This window comes from Fonsecaea pedrosoi (assembly GCF_000835455.1).
Source record: "Fonsecaea pedrosoi CBS 271.37 unplaced genomic scaffold supercont1.2, whole genome shotgun sequence".
Classification (NCBI taxonomy): Eukaryota; Fungi; Ascomycota; class Eurotiomycetes; order Chaetothyriales; family Herpotrichiellaceae; genus Fonsecaea; species Fonsecaea pedrosoi.
In genome coordinates, this window is record NW_013550614.1 from 3,794,482 (window position 1) to 3,812,969 (window position 18,488).

General features: G+C 53.9%; 7 protein-coding genes across 7 annotated transcripts; 4 read left to right on the forward strand and 3 right to left on the reverse strand.

Moving 5' to 3' along the window:
• Window positions 1-268: 268 nt before the first annotated feature.
• Window positions 269-3,307, forward strand: Z517_03340 (uncharacterized protein; the record flags this gene model as incomplete). The annotated part of the gene is made up of 4 exons (XM_013432448.1): window positions 269-335; window positions 398-492; window positions 554-2,982; window positions 3,037-3,307. The coding sequence occupies 4 exons, from the start codon at window positions 269-271 to the stop codon at window positions 3,305-3,307; spliced, it is 2,862 nt and encodes a 953-aa protein (XP_013287902.1).
• A 1,131-nt stretch (window positions 3,308-4,438) lies between these two features.
• On the forward strand, window positions 4,439-6,268 carry Z517_03341 (uncharacterized protein; the record flags this gene model as incomplete). The annotated part of the gene is made up of 1 exon (XM_013432449.1): window positions 4,439-6,268. One exon carries the CDS (start codon window positions 4,439-4,441, stop codon window positions 6,266-6,268), a length of 1,830 nt encoding a protein of 609 aa, XP_013287903.1.
• An 832-nt stretch (window positions 6,269-7,100) lies between these two features.
• Z517_03342 (uncharacterized protein) lies at window positions 7,101-8,090 on the forward strand (the record flags this gene model as incomplete). Its single annotated transcript, XM_013432450.1, has 1 exon — window positions 7,101-8,090. The coding sequence occupies one exon, from the start codon at window positions 7,101-7,103 to the stop codon at window positions 8,088-8,090; it is 990 nt and encodes a 329-aa protein (XP_013287904.1).
• A 459-nt stretch (window positions 8,091-8,549) lies between these two features.
• Z517_03343 (uncharacterized protein) lies at window positions 8,550-10,177 on the reverse strand (the record flags this gene model as incomplete). The annotated part of the gene is made up of 2 exons (XM_013432451.1): window positions 8,550-8,671; window positions 8,803-10,177. The coding sequence occupies 2 exons, from the start codon at window positions 10,175-10,177 to the stop codon at window positions 8,550-8,552; spliced, it is 1,497 nt and encodes a 498-aa protein (XP_013287905.1).
• A 1,264-nt stretch (window positions 10,178-11,441) lies between these two features.
• Z517_03344 (uncharacterized protein) lies at window positions 11,442-13,140 on the reverse strand (the record flags this gene model as incomplete). Its single annotated transcript, XM_013432452.1, has 2 exons — window positions 11,442-12,324; window positions 12,374-13,140. The coding sequence occupies 2 exons, from the start codon at window positions 13,138-13,140 to the stop codon at window positions 11,442-11,444; spliced, it is 1,650 nt and encodes a 549-aa protein (XP_013287906.1).
• Window positions 13,141-13,836: 696 nt separating this feature from the next.
• On the reverse strand, window positions 13,837-15,342 carry Z517_03345 (uncharacterized protein; the record flags this gene model as incomplete). The annotated part of the gene is made up of 1 exon (XM_013432453.1): window positions 13,837-15,342. The coding sequence occupies one exon, from the start codon at window positions 15,340-15,342 to the stop codon at window positions 13,837-13,839; it is 1,506 nt and encodes a 501-aa protein (XP_013287907.1).
• Window positions 15,343-15,963: 621 nt separating this feature from the next.
• On the forward strand, window positions 15,964-17,520 carry Z517_03346 (uncharacterized protein; the record flags this gene model as incomplete). The annotated part of the gene is made up of 6 exons (XM_013432454.1): window positions 15,964-16,015; window positions 16,169-16,297; window positions 16,416-16,576; window positions 16,848-16,927; window positions 16,978-17,074; window positions 17,128-17,520. The coding sequence occupies 6 exons, from the start codon at window positions 15,964-15,966 to the stop codon at window positions 17,518-17,520; spliced, it is 912 nt and encodes a 303-aa protein (XP_013287908.1).
• Between the last annotated feature and the right edge of the window lie 968 nt (window positions 17,521-18,488).

Sequence of the window (18,488 nt, forward strand, 5' to 3'; positions counted from 1 at the left end):
TAGGATCACTCGGGAGTCAACGTTGGACTTTGACTGCGCTTCCCATTTCAATCTTCACCATTGTCCCCTTTGACCCCAGGTTTTCCAATCGCGTCTAGTCCGCCAACATTGAAACTCCCGCGATCCTGAATTTGCCCTGTTTACCAACCTTGACCCGCGCAGTCGGGCCAGCATTTCGCAGAACTGATGCTTTCCGCCTGGCCAGATTGACAACGTCGAGTCCTGACTAAAACATGGCGTATGCTCTGGCAACCCTTCCCTCCTTATGATGTCGGCACTGACCACGAATTTTAGTTCTGGCGCAGGGAGCAGCGGAGGCGGGAACAACATTAAAGGTTCGATAGAGATCCCCTTGGGCCAGTGTTCTGTCCAGTCCCTTGCTAACTGCCTCTACCAGTTGTTGCCCGTTTCCGTCCTCAGAATAAAGTCGAGCTCGCAAATGGCGGCCAACCGGTCGTCCAGTTTATGGGCGAAGACACGGTCCAGCTTCAGGTAGACTGCTGCCCATTGACCTTGACCGCATCGCATAACAGCCCAACTCACATACTTGCAGTCCTCCGAAACCAATGCCCCCTTTACCTTCGACCGAGTCTTTGACATGTCCTCGCAACAAGCCGATATATTCGATTTCTCCATAAGGTCAACGGTTGAAGATGTGATGAATGGTTACAATGGCACCGTCTTCGCCTACGGTCAAACAGGTGCTGGAAAGTCTTATACAATGATGGGAGATATGGACGATGCGGACAAGAAGGGTATAATTCCTCGCATTACCGAGCAGATATTCGATTCCATCCTCGTTCACGGCTCGGCGCAAATCGAATACACCGTGGGCATCTCCTACCTGGAAATTTATATGGAACGTATACGAGACTTGCTGAACCCTGTCATGGACAATCTTCCCATAAACGAAGGACCAAGGGGCCCGTACGTGAAAGGACTGCGTGAAATCTATGTCAACACGGTGGAGGAAGTCTATACAGCTATGCATCTGGGGCAGAGATCACGAGTCACCGCATCTACCAACATGAATCTGGAGTCGTCACGCTCGCACTCGATATTCTTGGTCACCATCAATCAAAAAGATGTCAACACCGGGTCGCAAAAGAGTGGAATGCTATATCTTGTGGACTTGGCAGGTTCAGAAAAGGTCGGCAAGACGGGTGCGAGTGGACAAACATTGGAAGAGGCGAAGAAAATCAACAAGAGTTTGAGCGCGCTGGGAATGGTCATCAATGCTCTGACTGACGGCAAATCAACACACGTCCCCTATCGAGACTCCAAATTGACCAGGATCCTGCAAGAAAGTTTGGGTGGTAACTCAAGGACAACCCTGATTATAAACTGTTCCCCCAGCAGCTACAACGATGCCGAGACTGTCAGCACCCTGCGATTTGGTATGAGAGCAAAGACGATCAAGAACAAGGCCAAGATCAACGCCGAGTTGAGTCCGGCGGAGCTCAAGCGCCAGCTCAAACTCGCTCAGAACCAGACCATGACGTTTGAAAAGTATATTGCCTCGTTGGATTCCGAGTTGCAGCAATGGCGAAAAGGCGAGACTGTCCCCAAAGAAAAGTGGGTGCCTCCGTTGGGTGGCTCAGGACAAAAATCGGAAGCCAAAGCAAGACCAGACACACCCTCGAGGGCACCTTCAGAACTTCTCCGGTCAGACACCCCCAGTCGACCCGATTCTCGGGCTGGCGAAAGATCAAGTACACCCAGTATTATACTCGAGAAAGATGAGCGAGAGGAATTTCTACGACGAGAGAATGAACTTCAAGATCAGCTTACTGAGAAGGAAACACAGGTCGCTAATGCAGAGCGAAGCCTTCAAGAGGCTCGAGAGGAGCTCAAATCATACAAGGAAGGTGCTATGCGGACAGCCAAAGAGAACGAGAGCATGGCAGATAAACTGAACAAGACACAACTGGAGCTGCAGAAGCTGTCGTACCAGAGCAAGGAAGACGCAATCACCATGGAGGGCTTGAAAGACGCGAACTCGGAATTGGAGGCGGAGCTGATTTCAGTCAAACAGCAGTTGCTGGACCTCAAGATGAGCGCCAAAGAGACCACAGCGGCTTTGGACGAAAAGGACCGCAAGAAGAAAGAGAAGATGGCCAAGATGATGGCGGGCTTTGACCTCGGTGATAGCGCGTTCTCCGATAATGAGAATCGTATGCGAGAGATGCTCGATCAAGTGGACGCCTTGCATGCCGCCAGCCTCAGTGGCGAAGCTGTACCGAGCCATCTTCTGGAAGATCTGCGCTCGAAATTGTTGGAATCACAGACGCTAGTCCGACAAGCAGAGAAATCCCTCAACGACCGTGCCGAGGACGAGCACGAGGACCGAACACTTGGACTGGAAGAGAAACTAGCGGCGGTGCAACAGGATTATGAAGATTTGTTGACTCGAAATCTTGGCCCGGAAGATGTGGAGGATGTCAAAGGACGGCTCGAGCAATTGTTCTCAGACCGCCAGGAAACGCAGAGCGAACTGGTCCATGACTTACGAGATCAACTTACCCACAAGTCCCAAGAAGTCGAACGGTTACAGAAGACCATTACAGATCTCCAGTCAAGGGGTGCGGCCAATGGAGCTGGTGCGGCCAACGGCGGCACGAGCAAGACGTTGCAACAACAAATCGCCGACTTTGAATCGATGAAGAAGAACCTGATGCGGGATCTGCAGAACCGGTGCGAGCGGGTGGTGGAGTTGGAGATTTCACTCGACGAGACGCGGGAGCAATACAACAACGTGCTCCGCTCGAGCAACAACCGCCAACAGCAGAAGAAGATGGCATTCTTAGAGCGCAACCTGGAGCAACTTACGGTGGTACAAAGACAGCTTGTCGACCAGAATACGAGCCTGAAGAAGGAGGTCGCGATTGCGGAGCGCAAGTTGATTGCCCGGAATGAACGGATACTGAGTCTAGAGAGTCTGCTGGCCGACAGTCAAGACAAATTGACAGCAGCGAACCACAGGTATGGCGCCGTCATTGTACTTTCACAAGACTCGGAACTAACAGGGGTTCACAGGTTTGAAGCACAACTTGCTGCCGTCAAGGAGCGTCTGGAAGCAGCCAAGGTATCCTCGAGAAACATGGCAACTGCTGGGCCTGGAGCGACCGGTGGGTTCAACAGCCTAATGAACGCTGGTGCACGGATAGCCAAACCTCTTCGCGGCGGCGGCGGAGCAGCATCGAATCTTGATGGAGCCAATGGTGCGCCCAGCTTACCCATTATCTCGAATCTGAGCGGATCAGAAGGCAACAAGCGGAGCAGTTGGTTTTTCAACACAAACCGGTGAAAACAGAGGAGAAACAGTGTCCTTTTGACCGCGTTTGCTGGATGATAGCGCTGATCTGGTTAAGTTTGGGGTGCATGGAGGGTGCATAGAAGGTGCTACAGAGACTGCAATCGGCATGAGGAGTGGACGTTTGCTATGCTGGGCTGACTGACGGGCTACATTTGGTATGCGGAGGTTTTATGCATCATGAGCGACGGCGACCTTTTTGATGAGGGCTTTTGGCTGACTTTTGATGGGATACATGACCTGAAAGATGGCCCTTTTCCTATCAACCCCGTTTTGTACATCTGTGTGAAGAAACTAGATAAATTGCCAGAATAGCAGAACTCGGAACTGAGTGTAACATCTACTGGGTTGGGACGAGAATGTGCCGTGTAGCAGGTCGGGTGTTTTAGGTGGTGGTGTTGAAGTGCGCGGACCAGGTATATTCACCCATAGCTGGGGGAATACCGAACAATGCTAAGCATAACTCCTAGACCTAAGGTCTTTCTCAGCAAATGCCATAACGCCGAAGATATACTTTGTATGCGCGCGCTGGTATCTCTCCATCAGGCAGTCCATCAGTGGAGCCCCGCGGGGATTAGACTGTAGAACCTTTGTTAGAATCCTTTCTCAGTGCTACAATATACACACAAACCCTGCCACTCACCCATTCTCCAACATGGATGATACTCTCAATCTGGCGTGTCTGGCAATCCTGGCCATCAGCACTACCCACTCACTGCCAGGCAGAAGCAATACTGTCAACCTCCTCCCCGGCACCATGGCCTCGCGAACAGCAAACCTCGACTCAACTCGGCACGCGTGAGAGATCGTCACACCCTCGAGACCAGGCACCAGGCCAGGGTATGACAGGCTGGGCTACACCATAATCTCACACAATGACCTCTGAGTGCCTCCTTGCATTTTCCCTGCGGCCAGATTTGTGGAGATCGGCTTTCGGGTCTGAATAATATCCCCAGAACAATGCCGCTATTCGGGGCCAATTGCACAGCCTTGCGACGATCAACGGAACCGCGGGGGGAAAGACATATAGGATGCGCATGAGCACGTTTCTCGACGTAAGAAATGGCATCACAGGTCTCTTGAAACTCGAATACTTCGTTCAGAATCTGCGGTTTCTCATCAGGAATGTTGCGCTATACAAGGCTATTTGTGCTGTGTGCTCTGCTGCTGCACAGCCTCGCAGGCGCCGCTCCAGGCAGCAGCCACTTCAGGGTGTTTGAGCAAGTCGCTGGCATTCCTGAAGGCTGGTACCAAGGGCCACGAGCACCAGCGCTCGCATGTCTCAAACTCCACATCGCGATTCGCCAGGATGACAAGCACACTTTCCTCCAAGATCAGTTGCTGAGGATATCCGATCCCGACAACGAGCTGTACGGCCAACATTACGAGGCCCACGAGCTCGACGCACTCTTACGTCCCGAGCCGGCAATTTCTAACGCTGTGCTTGACTGGCTTGAGGAACAAGGAATTTTGGCGACAGACGTGCAAGACAATGGAGATTGGATCAATGTCAACACCACCGTCATGCAGGCAGAGAGTCTACTTGACACTACCTTCTTCTTGTTCTACCACGCAGGAGACAAAAGCTGGCGGATTCGCACCCTCGAATACTCCGTCCCTGATAGGCTTCATGCTTACATCCAAACGATCCAGCCGACGACCCATTTCGCCCGTTCGCGGGCGGCCCAACAACCCGGTCCTCCTGCGAGCTCGATCCCCGTCTACGGATCACCAACCAAACTGAATGCGACATATTGCAACACGACCACCTCACCAGACTGTATCCGTGCGCTGTATGGTATAGGCAACTTCCGTGCCAATGCCAGCTCCGGCTCGCGATTGGGGATTCCCGCATTTGCGAGCCAAAACGTGCTCCGATCCGACCTGGCCCTGTTCGTGGACAAATGGGCACCGTACGCGCGAGGTGCAAACTTTTCCATCACATCCGTGAATGGTGGTGTTAATAACCAATCCACCGACGCGGACTGGGCCTCAGAAGCCAACATGGATGTCCAGTACGGTCTGACGCTCTCGTATCCGACGCCGGTGGACTTTTACAAGGTCGGCGGCAGGGGCCCGTGGATTCCCGACCTGCAATTGCCAGACAAACCAGGCGTGCTGAACGAGCAGGAGCCGTTCTTGGAGTATCTGCAGTACATGGTCAATCTAACCAACGACAAACTACCGCAGGTGATCAGCATCTCGTACGGGGAAGACGAGCAGACTCACCCCGTGTCCTACATGCTCAGTGTGTGCCAGTTGTTCGCCAAGCTGGGCGCTCGCGGTGTGAGCGTCATCACCTCCAGCGGCGACGGCGGTCCAGGGGATGGCTGCATGACCAACGACGGGCGCAACCGGACGAGGTTTATGCCACAGTTCCCCGCCAGCTGCCCGTGGGTCACGAGTGTGGGCGGTACGGGCCAGGTGCAGCCAGAGATCGCTGAGCGAATGTCTGGTGGGGGCTTCAGCGACGTGTTCGCCCGGCCGGACTACCAGCGCGAGCACGTCGAGACGTATCTGAACAGCACCGCCGTCAAGAACAAGTTTCAGGGCCTGTACAATCGGACTGGGAGGGCCATCCCGGACGTGGCTGCGCAGGCGTGGACGACGTTCCCCATCTTCCATCTCGGCCGGGAGCAATTGAGCGGGGGCACGAGTGCCGCCACGCCTACCTGGGCCGCCATCATCGCCAACATCAACTCGGCCCGCCTGTCCCGGGGCCAGAAGCCGCTGGGCTTTTTGAACCCCTGGCTCTACACCAAGGCCTACACCAACAAGGCGGTCACGGACATCACAGAAGGGTCGTCCAGCGGATGTGAAAACGTGACGAACTCCGGTGACGATGCGCCAGGGGTTCCTGGCGCTGGGTGGCAGGCGGTCAAGGGCTGGGATGCTGCCACGGGGCTGGGCACGCCGGACTTTCCAAAGCTGCTCGATTTGGCCGTGGGGAAGTGATCATGATGGCGGATAGCTATTGGGGCGATTCAGTACTCTCCGTAGACGAGGGAGAAGAGATGAGCATTAGCCATAAGTATGGTGATTCACTGCAAAAGCGGCGCAGGCAGCACCAATATTGTTGGTAAAAGCTCGGTGCGCGCAGAATGCCGCTTTTGACGGTGTCGTGCTTCTACAGGCGGGAGGCTTTCCAGATGAAGTTAGCGTAGTGCGCAACTGCTACGTCACCACAACAGCAGCATATCCTCTGCTCAGAGTTTCTCCCTAGTGCAGCCTTTGTCAGCTTTTCAATCAACTCAACACACCATCTCCCCGGGCATCCTCCCCAATCACGCTGTAATGCATAATGGCGTCAATCCCCCTGTCTGGCGAGCGACAGCCTTACTTGCTGATGGAGCATTTTCTTAATCCAGCAACTCAGGGTTTCCCCTCGCGTCCTGGGCTGGTCCTCACCCAGCTCGACGAACCTATCACTGGGTTAGACGCTGGTCGCTGCATTTGCATTCGGTGCCGTTGTGATGCGCTTGTTACGAAATGGGCAACGTCTCATCCTTGCACATCCATCGATGTTTACATTTCATGACTCCAGGGCTTGTGCTGTGCCGCGCAGTATGTTAATGGAGATGTTGGTCGGATACGCCCTGGTGAGCACGAACAAAAGGTATAAATGCGTGAGTGAGCACCCCTTTGGCAGGATGGAAGACCACGCAGTCAAATACCGGATCACCTATCTAGTGGAAAAATAAACCGAGTCTCAACATCAAATCACTACCTCTAGTATAATATCAAACCTTGCATAGTCTAGCTGGTCGAGCACACTCTACTCACAGCCATGTCTGACACCGAAACCATGCAAGCCATCGTCATCACCGCCTTTGGCGGTCCAGAAGTCCTCCAACACAAAACCGTCCCCAAACCCGCTCCTACTCCGGGCCAAGTGCTCGTCCACGTGAAAGCATTCGGCCTAAACCACGCCGAAATGCACATGCGCAAGGGCGAATGGGACGAATGGAACCCCATCTCCGGCCTCGAATGCGTGGGCATTGTAGAGGCCGATCCTTTGGGGAAGTTTCAGAAAGGCGACACGGTGGTCGGAGTGATGGGTGGCATGGGTCGGAATCGACCAGGTGGATATGGCGAGTTCGTCAACGTCCCCGTCGCGAACGTGGTCAAGGTCAAGACCAACCTCTCTTGGGAGCAACTGGCCGCGTTGCCTGAGGTGTATTCCACGGCGTATTCGTGCCTCTTCACCATCCTCGACCTGCGCAGGGGCGAGAGGGTCCTGATCCGCGGCGCCACAAGCACCATCGGTCAAGCGGCAGTTCATCTCGCGGTGAATGCGGGGGCCAAAGTGACAGCAACCACGAGACGACGGGTGCGGTTCGACATGTTGACGAAGATGGGCGTGGAAGACGCGGTCCTCGAGGAAAACCCGCTCAGCCAGCGCTTCCTCCCAGACCACAAATTCGACAAGACGCTCAACCTGATCGGCAACATCGCCCTGCTCGACACCCTCCGCCTCACCCGCGCTGGGGGCCGGATGCTCCAGGCCGGATGGCTGGGTGGGCTCGCGCCCGTCAAGGATTTTAACCCAATGATCGAGATGGAGCCGGGCGTGCACTTTAGCCTGTTCCACAGCAAAGTGCTAGGCACGGATGACTTTCCCATGGAGAAGATTCCCCTGCAAGAGATTGCGGACAAAATCGAGAGGGGGGAGTGGGACGCACGGCCGACACATGTGTTTGAATACAGGGATATACAGAAGGCGCATGCGTTGCTGGACAGTCATGACGCGGGCGGCAAGATTGTGATTAAGCATTGAATTGCATTGAGATTGAGACTGTTATCAGGAATGACATTGAGGATTACGAGATGATGTCCCTACCCAAAAAAAAAACATGGATATCTGCCGTGGATAATGAGTCATCTTTGATAGAATGAATCCATTAACTGGAGATACATTTAACAGATAAGTTCGAAGCAGATCAGCGAGTCGCCTTCCTCGTCAGAGATAGAATGAGTCGAGTTCCACAACAAAGAGTCAAGACTGACCAGCCCAACGTCCTGTACATGGGACGACATGACTATTACTGGAAGGGTGTGTTAGTATACTTTACCAAGATAGATAGATCTTTTTAAGAAGTAGAGCCTCGTAGTCATAGAATATATATATCTATATATCGTCCTCCCTTCTCTCCCTTCTGCTCTCCCTCCCCCCTCCATCCTATTCGCCCCCTTCCCCCCTCTGTCTATCCCTCTCCCAGTTTATGTTATATCTCGATTAAGCCTGCGGCGTGACCGCAAAGAGCTTGTTAAACACGTTCCCCGGGTCGTACTGGGCCTTGAGCCGCTGCAGGCGCGGGTAGTTGTCGCCGAAGATGTCGCGGGATTTTTCGTCGTATTCTAACACACCAAGCGAGGATTAGTTAGTCAGGCAGTTAAATATAGGTATCCAGCTGGGGGAATGGAGATTATGGAATGAATAGTGTCAAAAAACCAAAAGACAGGGTAAAAAGGAAAAGGCAAAAACTCACGGTCATAATTCCCATAGAGCATCGTGGCGCCCTTGTTCCCCTTGAGTCCCACGCCCCCGTCCACCCCTTTGCCAGCCTGCTTGGCCTGGTCCTCCAGCTCGCGCTTGAACAGCGCGGTCAAGTCCCTGGCCCACTGGCGACAGGAGGCGTCGTGCTCGGGCTTGGTCCAGATCGGGCAGACCATGCCGTTGAGGTGCCAGCCGCGGTTTGCGAAGCTGCCGGCGTCGTGCGCGACGACCTGGCTGGGGTCGTAGACCTCGAAGAGCACGAGGCTGATGCCCGTGTCGTCGTTGCCGTCGGTGAAGGCCGTGTACTCGCGGCGGACCTCCTCAACAAACCCCGCGCGCAGCGGCATCGTGAACGCCGTGCCCTTCATGCTGGCGCGCAGCCCGATCGGCGGCGCCAGCACCGTGTTGATGACCGGGTACGCCACCGTGGCCGTCGTGTCGACCACCGGCCCGATGTCGTACAGCGCCTTGTACTGCGCCTTGGCCTCGGCCTCGCTGCCAAAGTAGATGACCACGGCCATCAGCATGACCTGGCCCTGCGCGGGAGGTGGTCGAGCGAACGCGATCCCGCCGGCGCCCCGGCCGGCGACCTTGGTCTTGCCGTGCTCGTCGGGCGTGTACAGGTCGTTGGTAGCCTTGACCACTTTCTCGATGTTCTCCGGCGTGGGCGGGTACATGAGCATGCCGGCGAAGACGTCGCCCTGATCGTACGCCTTGAGGACGAACTCGGTGACGACGCCAAAGTTCTGTCCCGCGCCCTGCAGCGCCCAGAACAGGTCCGGGTTCTCCTGGGCGCTGGCCTTTTTGATCTCCCCCGTCGCGAGCACGACGGTGCATTCGACCAGGTTATCGATGGCCAGGCCCCGCTGGCCCGAGAGCCACCCGTAGCCACCACCGAGGGTCAGCCCGCCGACGCCCGTGTCCGCGACCGTGCCCCCCACGGTGGCCAGGCCGTGCTTCACGCCAGCCTGGTCGACGTCCCCCCACGCAGCGCCGCCCTGGATGAGGAAGACCTTTTTGTCGAGATCGACGTCGACGCGCTTCATGCCGGTGTTCAGATCAATCAGCAACCCGCCGTGGGTGCTGCTGACGCCGGCTGTCGAATGGCCGCCGCCCTTGACGGCCAGGTCGATCCCCTTGTCGGCGGCGAACTTGACCGCGACGGCGACCTCATCGGCCGTGGTGGGGACGACGACCACGCCCGCGGGCTTCTCGGCCGCGTTGGACCAGCGCTTTATCGACGCCGCGTAGGATGCGTCCTGGGGGGTGAGGACGGCGGCCTTGGTCGACGCCAACAGCGACTTGAGACTCGAGATGTCGTCGTCGGTGACGGTCCGCTTGGAGGATTGTGCGGTGGTGGAGCCCATAATACCAACTACCTGCCTATGTACCTAGGTAACTAACTGACTTCGTGCCCAACTCGCTGTTTTATGCGATGTTATGTGATGTGTTCAATGCGTGGGTAGGTCCTTGGTTTATCGACCAGAACACGAGCACGCAGAAAGCCAGATCCCTCCGAGTCTCGGAATGGTTCTGTTAGAGTAGATTGAAAAGGTGTATAAAATCCAACCCTCTCTGCCAGATAGATAGAAAAACCCCTCTAAGAAAGTTGGTAGCGGCCCGCAGTCAGCAGCCAGACAGGATAGGTTATATATTTACGATTCGGTAAGAGGTACATGCATCCCATCATAATGTTCTCTTACATATTACATGCTCAACTCTCCTCTCCTCATGGGCTGTCGAGAGCGGAAATGGGACCCTTCCCCCCCTAAGAGAGCGGCTAAGGTACCTAGGACATAACTCGGTATAATACATCAAGTACATAAGCAAACGCCAATCCTCTTGACCCCATGGTTGTGGTTTCTTCGGCTAGATGGGAGTTGTCTCCAACGCAAACACCAACATGGAACCCATCTGTACCCAGCCGGGGCCATCCCATCGCTGATGCCTTGAGAGATTGGAATGCCTTGGGATGCCTCGCCCAGACCCAGAAACTCTTATCCTCATTCACTTACTTACTTCATCATTTCTCTTCGTATTCAATTGTACCCCGAGCCTTAGGTTTTGTAGGTCTCTCCTCTCGGGTCTTGGTTATAGTCTTGGGCCATGGTCTTGGGCTGGAAACCGCCTACGATTGACCAAGAAAAATGCTCATTGAACGAGTTCGACCGTGTTTACGAATACGTCGTTTTCGGTTCCTCACCATCTTACGAAAGCCATCTTACACCTTAGTCGATATTCAAGAATAATGGCATTAGCAGCATCAGCAGCAGCATCAGTTCAAGCCATCAGGCAGCAGTATACGAAGCAAACGTGCTACATTTTACAGATTATCGTCCTGGACAGCTTCAGGTTCCCCCCCCACCTCTTGTCCTCCTCGTTAACCCCGCTGTGGATTGCCAGGTCAAAGTTTGGATTCATGGCAGTGGAACCCAAAATGTCGGTGCCAGGTCCACGATGACCAAAATAGAAGGAGAGCCTAGAGGGGAAGTTAAAGGGACCGACTGGGTATTTCTTTGTTCATGTCGCATTACGATTCAACCAAAAGCTCCGTTGCATAATATCCAGCTTCAAGACATATCAACCATACCACACCTTACCACTCGGATTATGATCCCCCAATCTTCGTGCTCAATTGTAATTTTGCTTCATAGTGGCCAGCAGGCTCTTCTCGTTGCCACCTTGAGAGTCGTCGAGTTGAGGAATCCTCCCTTCTCGCTCAGCTCGGTCCATCGCATCAGGATCATCAACATTGACCCCAGCAACCTCAGCCTCCACTTGTCGAATGGGTCCCTTGAACCACTTTCTAGCCCACAAGAACCAGCTGCCCAAACACCATACCGCGATGATCCCCACCGCGACTGGAGTGTAATTGAGCGTCTGTGAGTTAACAGGATTGAGCTCTGGCAGGCAGAAAACGATGGTGATGAAGCCAATCCACAAACAGGCAACCAGGGCCACTGGTCGTGATGCCCATTTGAGATTAAAAGGCCCGTGAATGAACCCCTGAGGATTGATCACACCGATCAAGATAGGAAGCCCATACGATAGATAGAGGCCAATGGTGGCGATCGAGGTCGCCGCCGCGAATGCGACTGATGATCCAAGACTGGGAATGGCCAGAAGAAATGCCAGTGTCGCAGCCAGCCAGATAGCACGGATGGGACTGCGGAATCGTGCATCCACTTTATGAAAGAAGTGAGGGATGCCGCCATCACGAGCAAAGCTGAACATCATTCGCGAGTTGGAGGTCAGGCTGAACAGACCACAGTGCCAAACGCACACGATAATCAGGACAAAGAGCACGATGGCGCTTGTCTTGCCAAAGACATCGACCAGGATCTGTAGAACCGGTTGACCGTAGTCCGAGCCGATGGTGGCTTGGAAATCCTGGATGCTGAATAAAAGGCACAGGATCAGAAACCATCCGAACACAGCAGAGCAGCCAATCGACATGAGAACACCGATGGGCGCCGACCAGGACGCATTTTGCGTCTCCTCAGACAGATGCGCACTATCACAGGTTAGTATTGGACCGTGTCGCTTCGTCAGAGATGGCCTACCTAGCATCAAACCCGGTAATGGTATATTGTGACATCAGGATACCAATGCAGGCAACGTAGGCTGAAGATGCCCGGACGGACCAGCCTGGATCACCAGTGCCATCGTAGAACGTGGCAAACACAAATTTGGCAGACTGATGATGAGGAGCCTTAGCCACAACCGCCACGGCGAAACTGAAGACTCCCAGAGAATGCAGAACTATGGAGCTGTTGTTCAAGTACCGCAGAATGTGTACGCCAAACGAATTGACTATGCCATGCGAGGTCAAAAGCGCCGCATAAATGCCCAGAGTTCTGCCTGCCGTTGGCTCGTAACCGTTGATACTTGCCAAGGTGGAAATCAGTCCTGCACAGCCAAAAGTGATGCCCGTGGTGACGGCGACTTGGCCCAGCAGATTGAACCATCCTGTGACCCAACTCGCGAACGGAGCCCAGGCCTTGGGTGCCAGAATCGCGGCCCAGAAGTATGGCCCTCCAGCACTTGGTATCGCAGAAACAATTTCAGCCATGCCTAGTCCGACGAACATGGTGAAGAACGAAACAACCAGCCAGCCACAGGACATGACACCCGGCCCGCCAGTATTCAACCCATAGCTGAACAGCGTCGTTATACCAGTAATGACAGAGATAATAGAGAACGAGACGCCAAAGTTGTGAATCATCGACCAGTCACGCTTTAGTTCCTGCTTGTATCCGAGTTCGCGCAGACGGCCTTCATCCTTGGACATGGTCCGGGCGGCAGTGCCCGCGTTCTCGGCGTCCGTCATGCTGGGCGCTCGGGCGGATCGCGGTCAACCAGCGATAGTCTTCGAGCTTGTATTCCTGGAGAATGCGGGGGTGGGACTTAGAACAAGAACTCGGCCTGTGTTTGCAAGAGCGCGGCACAGAAAAAGTCGCCCGTGAAGTCGGTCAGTCGTGTCGAGAGCTCCAGCAACTGGCAGACATCATTATCTTTATAACCCACAGTTCAAAAGATAGTTGCAAGCAGGGTTGCAGACGATCGTAGGGTTCTTAGCTCACTGATAACAACCCACCCAGCCAGAGCCCACGATCGAGGGCCAAAAGTTGGCCCCCCTGTCAAGCTCCAGCTAGGCGTTCCCTTTTGAGGGATGAGCACGCGAGGTGCTCCATTCAAACACCCTCGTCACCGAACGTTATCGTCAGAATAGACGCACTTCCTGGCTTCTGCATATCGGAGTCTGGACCTGCGTGCTCAGCACGTGTGCTTTCACCTGTATTGTGTTCCCAGCGACCAACAATAACAGAGCGTAAAATCCCTCGATAGGCTCAGGAGTGGCGGCTGGGTCAAAGATGGGCTAGGAATGCCTCCATTTCGTTGTTCGCATGGGCGGGTCTGTGCTCTCCCAGTCGATCGGCGCACACCAACCACCCAGCTAGGTAAAGCCGATCATCGTCCGATTGATTTCGCCATGTCACCAATGTCACCGTACGTCCTTGGCTCATCACCACCAAAAGCTCACAGATATCCCTACGGAACAGCTCCGCACGTAGTGCCACCATCCGATCGGTATATAGAGCGCTTGGCCAGCTTCAAGAATACATTCGACGTAGGGCACTTTGCTAATTCCGGGGTAAACCTCGTCCCAGTCTTCGAGAGGGGACAATTCCATTGCGGCAATGTCAATCTGCGACGTGTTTGACATGTCAATGGTTTCACCCTGCTGCTCTCCGTCCTTTACGGCACCCTTTACCCCATCTGTTCTTCCAGCAGAGGGTATGTGAGGAGCAGGTTCGTCTTCGCGTCTAGGTAGTAATGCATTGCTGTGACGTGGGGAATACAGTCTCACGTACTTTCGTCCCACAACCTGGCACAGGATATTATGATATGGGTCGTGATGGAGTGGTGAGATCGTCCATGCTGGGCCAAACCAGATATTAGCCTGGACCTCGTTTTCAAGCTCTGGTTCATCAGAACCATTGTCGGGCGGACCCGGGGCATTATGAGTGGTCTTGGGATGACTTGTCTTCTTCATGTGCCCCTTTGCCTTGCTCAAGGCCACTGGCGTGCCAGGTTCAGCAGGAGGAGCATCCAGATAGCAATAATCTGGGGTTGCAATGTCGTTTCGAAGAGCTGGGATCTGTTTAAAAAGATCGTGCTGCGCTAAATAGCCCGTTTGGACATCATCTCCAGAAACCTCACAAACTTCATTATCCCCGGACTGCAGTATGTAAAGACGTAAAAATTCTTCGAAGGGCACAATCTTCTGGCTCCAGTCATCGTCAGTGTAGCTCCGCCCAACTTCGATCGGGACGAGACGACGCCCGCCAATCGTGGCATTGAGCCAAAAGGAGGTACGCTGCCATTTCTCGAGAGCTGGCCAGTGATTTATGGTATTTGTCAAGACCACAGGTTCTCGTACCTGCAGAATATGCTGAGAGAACTTTGTGAGAGTCGGACGATCCATTTGCACAATGGGAAATTCAATGGTAGGCATGGAGACGTTCGCTGCAGGGAGATGGTCGGGAGATCCGCCCAATCCAGAGTCACCGTCGATTCGCCTTCTCTTTCGTGGGTGTGTCTTGTCTTCTTCGTCACTTACACTTCCAGTTTGTAACCTGGCAAAGATGTCGTGAATCATCTGTTCCCTTCCCAACCCTCCGGCCATGATTAACGACATGTCTAATATGGACACAATACCGTTGACATGAGTTTTCAGAGAGTCGGATAGGCTCCAGTCTTTCTGGGCCGGAAAGGTGAGGAGGCCAAGTAATTTCAACACTTTGGCGATGCTGGCGTCAGTGTAGAGACGGAACCAACAGGGTTGGACATCCTTGAAGGGAAACGTATGGAGTTTTTGGTCTGCTAGGCTGAAGAGTTCGTCAACCTGATCCATCACATTCTTGCCCAAGCCGTGTGGGAAGCATTTCTGAATAGGATCATCTTCGTCGCAACTCTGTAACTGATCTACTACTGAACGCCAGAAGGTGCCGTCAGCGTTCTCGGACATGAGAGCTCGAGAGACCTCGAGAGGCAATGAGAGACTCGAGGATGTCGGACGGTGTTTGGCGGAGGAGGTAGAGACAAACGAAAGGGATGCTGGAGGAAAATGAAGTGATTGGCTGGTGGATGGGTGCAAGGGATTGAAAAATGGGCTGCCACTCAGCCACTCAACCCCCAAACCCCATATTTGGTGCCATGTTGGCGGTTGGGCTTGGCACCACCACCTCGAAGTGAGGCAAAGCTCCCCAGGTTGCAAACTAGACCGCGACTTGACCTTCCCACTCCCACTTCCACTTCCACATTCCCGCCTTTCGTCTTCCCACCTTCTTCTGCCTTCTTCACAACCGCAAGCTGGGTGCATGTCTATCACTTTCTGAATTCTCCCATCTTGTCGCATCACATACCTTTCTTGTGGCAATTTAAGTACTATCACACCTTCCGCCCCCGTCACACCCACCTGTTTGTTGGTTCCCCTGTCCCTGCTGGGCTCTATCGTCTCCGCCTCACTCTACACCTGGGCTTGTGTCCTGCCGGCCAACTAGGTCTCTCCTGCGGCTCTTGACCACTGCATCACAGTCGCAACCTGCTTGGATCGTCGTCCGGACTTCTTTGCAGGCCCGAGTCCACCATGGCCGACGTTTCGTCTACCCGGCTCTATCTGGGCAACCTTCCGCGCAACAGTATGCTCACATCCATCCGTTCTCCCTCTTTTGGTCTTCCTGGACACTTTTACATGCTTGGAGGATAGCTGAACCCTAAACATTGAATCCGGACCCGCTCACCGCCTGTCCCGGGACTGCGCCAGTCGCTGACTCTCAGTTTCTCCTTTCCAGTCACTAAACAGGACATCGAGGAGCACTTTGGCACTCATGGCACTGGCTCTATTAAAGAGATCAAGCTCATGAATGGTTTTGGTTTTATTGAGTACGAGGACGCTATGGATGCGCGAGATGTTGTTCCAGGTAAGCCCTCTTTACCAACAGACCGATGTTAATGCGCTAACTTTCTGACAGCGTTCCGTATGGCCTCCCTCTCCCGTTCTTCCCTCTCCTCCTACGGCCCTTCCTGACAAGACAATAGATGGAACCATGTTCAAAGGCGAGCGTCTCACTGTGCAGTTTGCTAGAGGCCCGCGCCGGAAAGATGACTTCGCTGGTCCTTCTGATCGCAACGTCCCTCGACCACGTCGCACCGTCTTTCGCATGCAGATAACTGGACTGCAGCCGGACACCAGTTGGCAGGTTAGAATTCCCATTCTGCTGCATTTTTGCACAATTCCGTTTGGATTAGAGATTACCGATGAGACTTCTGTACACCTTGATTCTTGGTACCCATTCCTTGGAGCTGGTCAAGATTTCATGATGCCTGGTCCTGCTCGGAGAGATAATGCGTTGAGCTCGGGGTGCTCTATATTTTGGCTGGTTGAGAAGATCTTGTTCGGCGTTGTCTCTCACCACATCCTGCTTCCTCATTCGATCTATCCTCCGCATAAACCTGCTCACCATCTTCCAGGACCTCAAGGACTTTGCACGAAGCTCGGGCCAACTGGACGTCGTCTACTCCGAGACTGGCCGTGACCGTGATGGCAAAGGGTAATCTAGACCTTCTTTCTCAATCTGCATCTGCTCACCATTCGCCCAAGGTTTGTGGAATTCGAAACCTCGTCCGACCTCAAGACTGCTGTGGAGAAACTAGATGGACAGACATTTAAGGGAGCGACTGTTCACTGTACACCCGACGTACGTATCACCTGCCATTGCACCTTGTAATGTCACCTAACATGTTCGCCCAGATTCAAGAGGAAAGACCAGACAACCGCGCCTATCGACAGAGATCTCCGGCTCGAGGCCGATACGGACCCGGGGATGACTACGATCGCCGCGGACCTCATCCACGAGGCTGGAGCCCTCGAGGCTATCGTGAACGCTCGCCTGGACGTCGCCCACCCATTGACGACTATTATGACCGAGGCTATGGGAGGCGCACTCCGCCGCCACGGGACTATGGACCACCACCACCGAGGAGATACGATCCGGATCCTTATGATCCTCGCGGCCCACCACCGCCACCAATCCGAGGCTATGGAGATCCATACGTGCGCGGTGATCCGTACGGCAGGCCCAGATCACCTCCACGCTACGGCTATCCAGGTGGCTATGGTGGCTACGACGATCGACGATACTAGCGGGGATCACAAGGATCTCTTAACATCTAACCACTCCAGGTTCAAGGAAGACCGAAAAAGCAGCTCAGTTTTCCTGGTTTGAGAGAAAGACGAGGCGATGACGATGCAGGAGCCAAAGGAAGTTTGTATGCCGCAGGAGGTCACTTACTCTGTACTTGTCGGATCCGGGTGACCACTGCGCGGAAGATTGTCACAACAAAATTGTTTCGGTGATTTCGGTTGCAGCTTCAGTGCTTTGCACTATGGGAAAGGATCTCAAAGCCGGATTGGTTCAACTTTTCTCTGCGTGGACTCCTTCTGTAATGGATGGGACAACCCCCTACTGTTTCGGACCTTCATGACAGAGGTACGACATGAAAGCCATTTGATACCCGAGAGAACTTCATAAGGTCATAGTCTGGACGTCTTCTGTGTTACTCCAAATCGGACCAAAGGACACCACCGACTCTCGACCTTTTATTTTCACAGTACTGATTTGAGGCTGGCCATCAACGAGGAAACATCTCACTTCATGGTCTCAGGAGTTCTCCGACTCAGATCTGCTTCCACCAGCTTTCCCTGCGCATAACGTCTTCCAGCTTCCGTAGGTGAGTTTTGACCTGCTCTATCTGGCTCCGAAGTTGCGTGGTCGAGACATTCCAAGGCTTCCAACCCCGTTCACGTTCAGATCGCATGCTGCTAGCGTCTCTTGCAGCTGGCCAGATTCCCTTGGTCTGCTGTAAATCCACTTTGGACCTATCTGGTAGAGTTTGGCCCTCGAGTGATTAGAAAATAGGAGCTGGGTAAGTTCGTACTATCTCCCCCCTTCCAACCCGAAAAGTGCGTGTCTCCATGCCGCGTTGTGGACCACTTTGTAGTCCCAAAGGCATTGATTCCGTGCTTGAATGGCAGCCCTAAGCCAAGGCCGTCGACCGGTTCGAGACACGCGTAGCAGGATTGCGTCCTGATACAAATGCTTCAATATGATA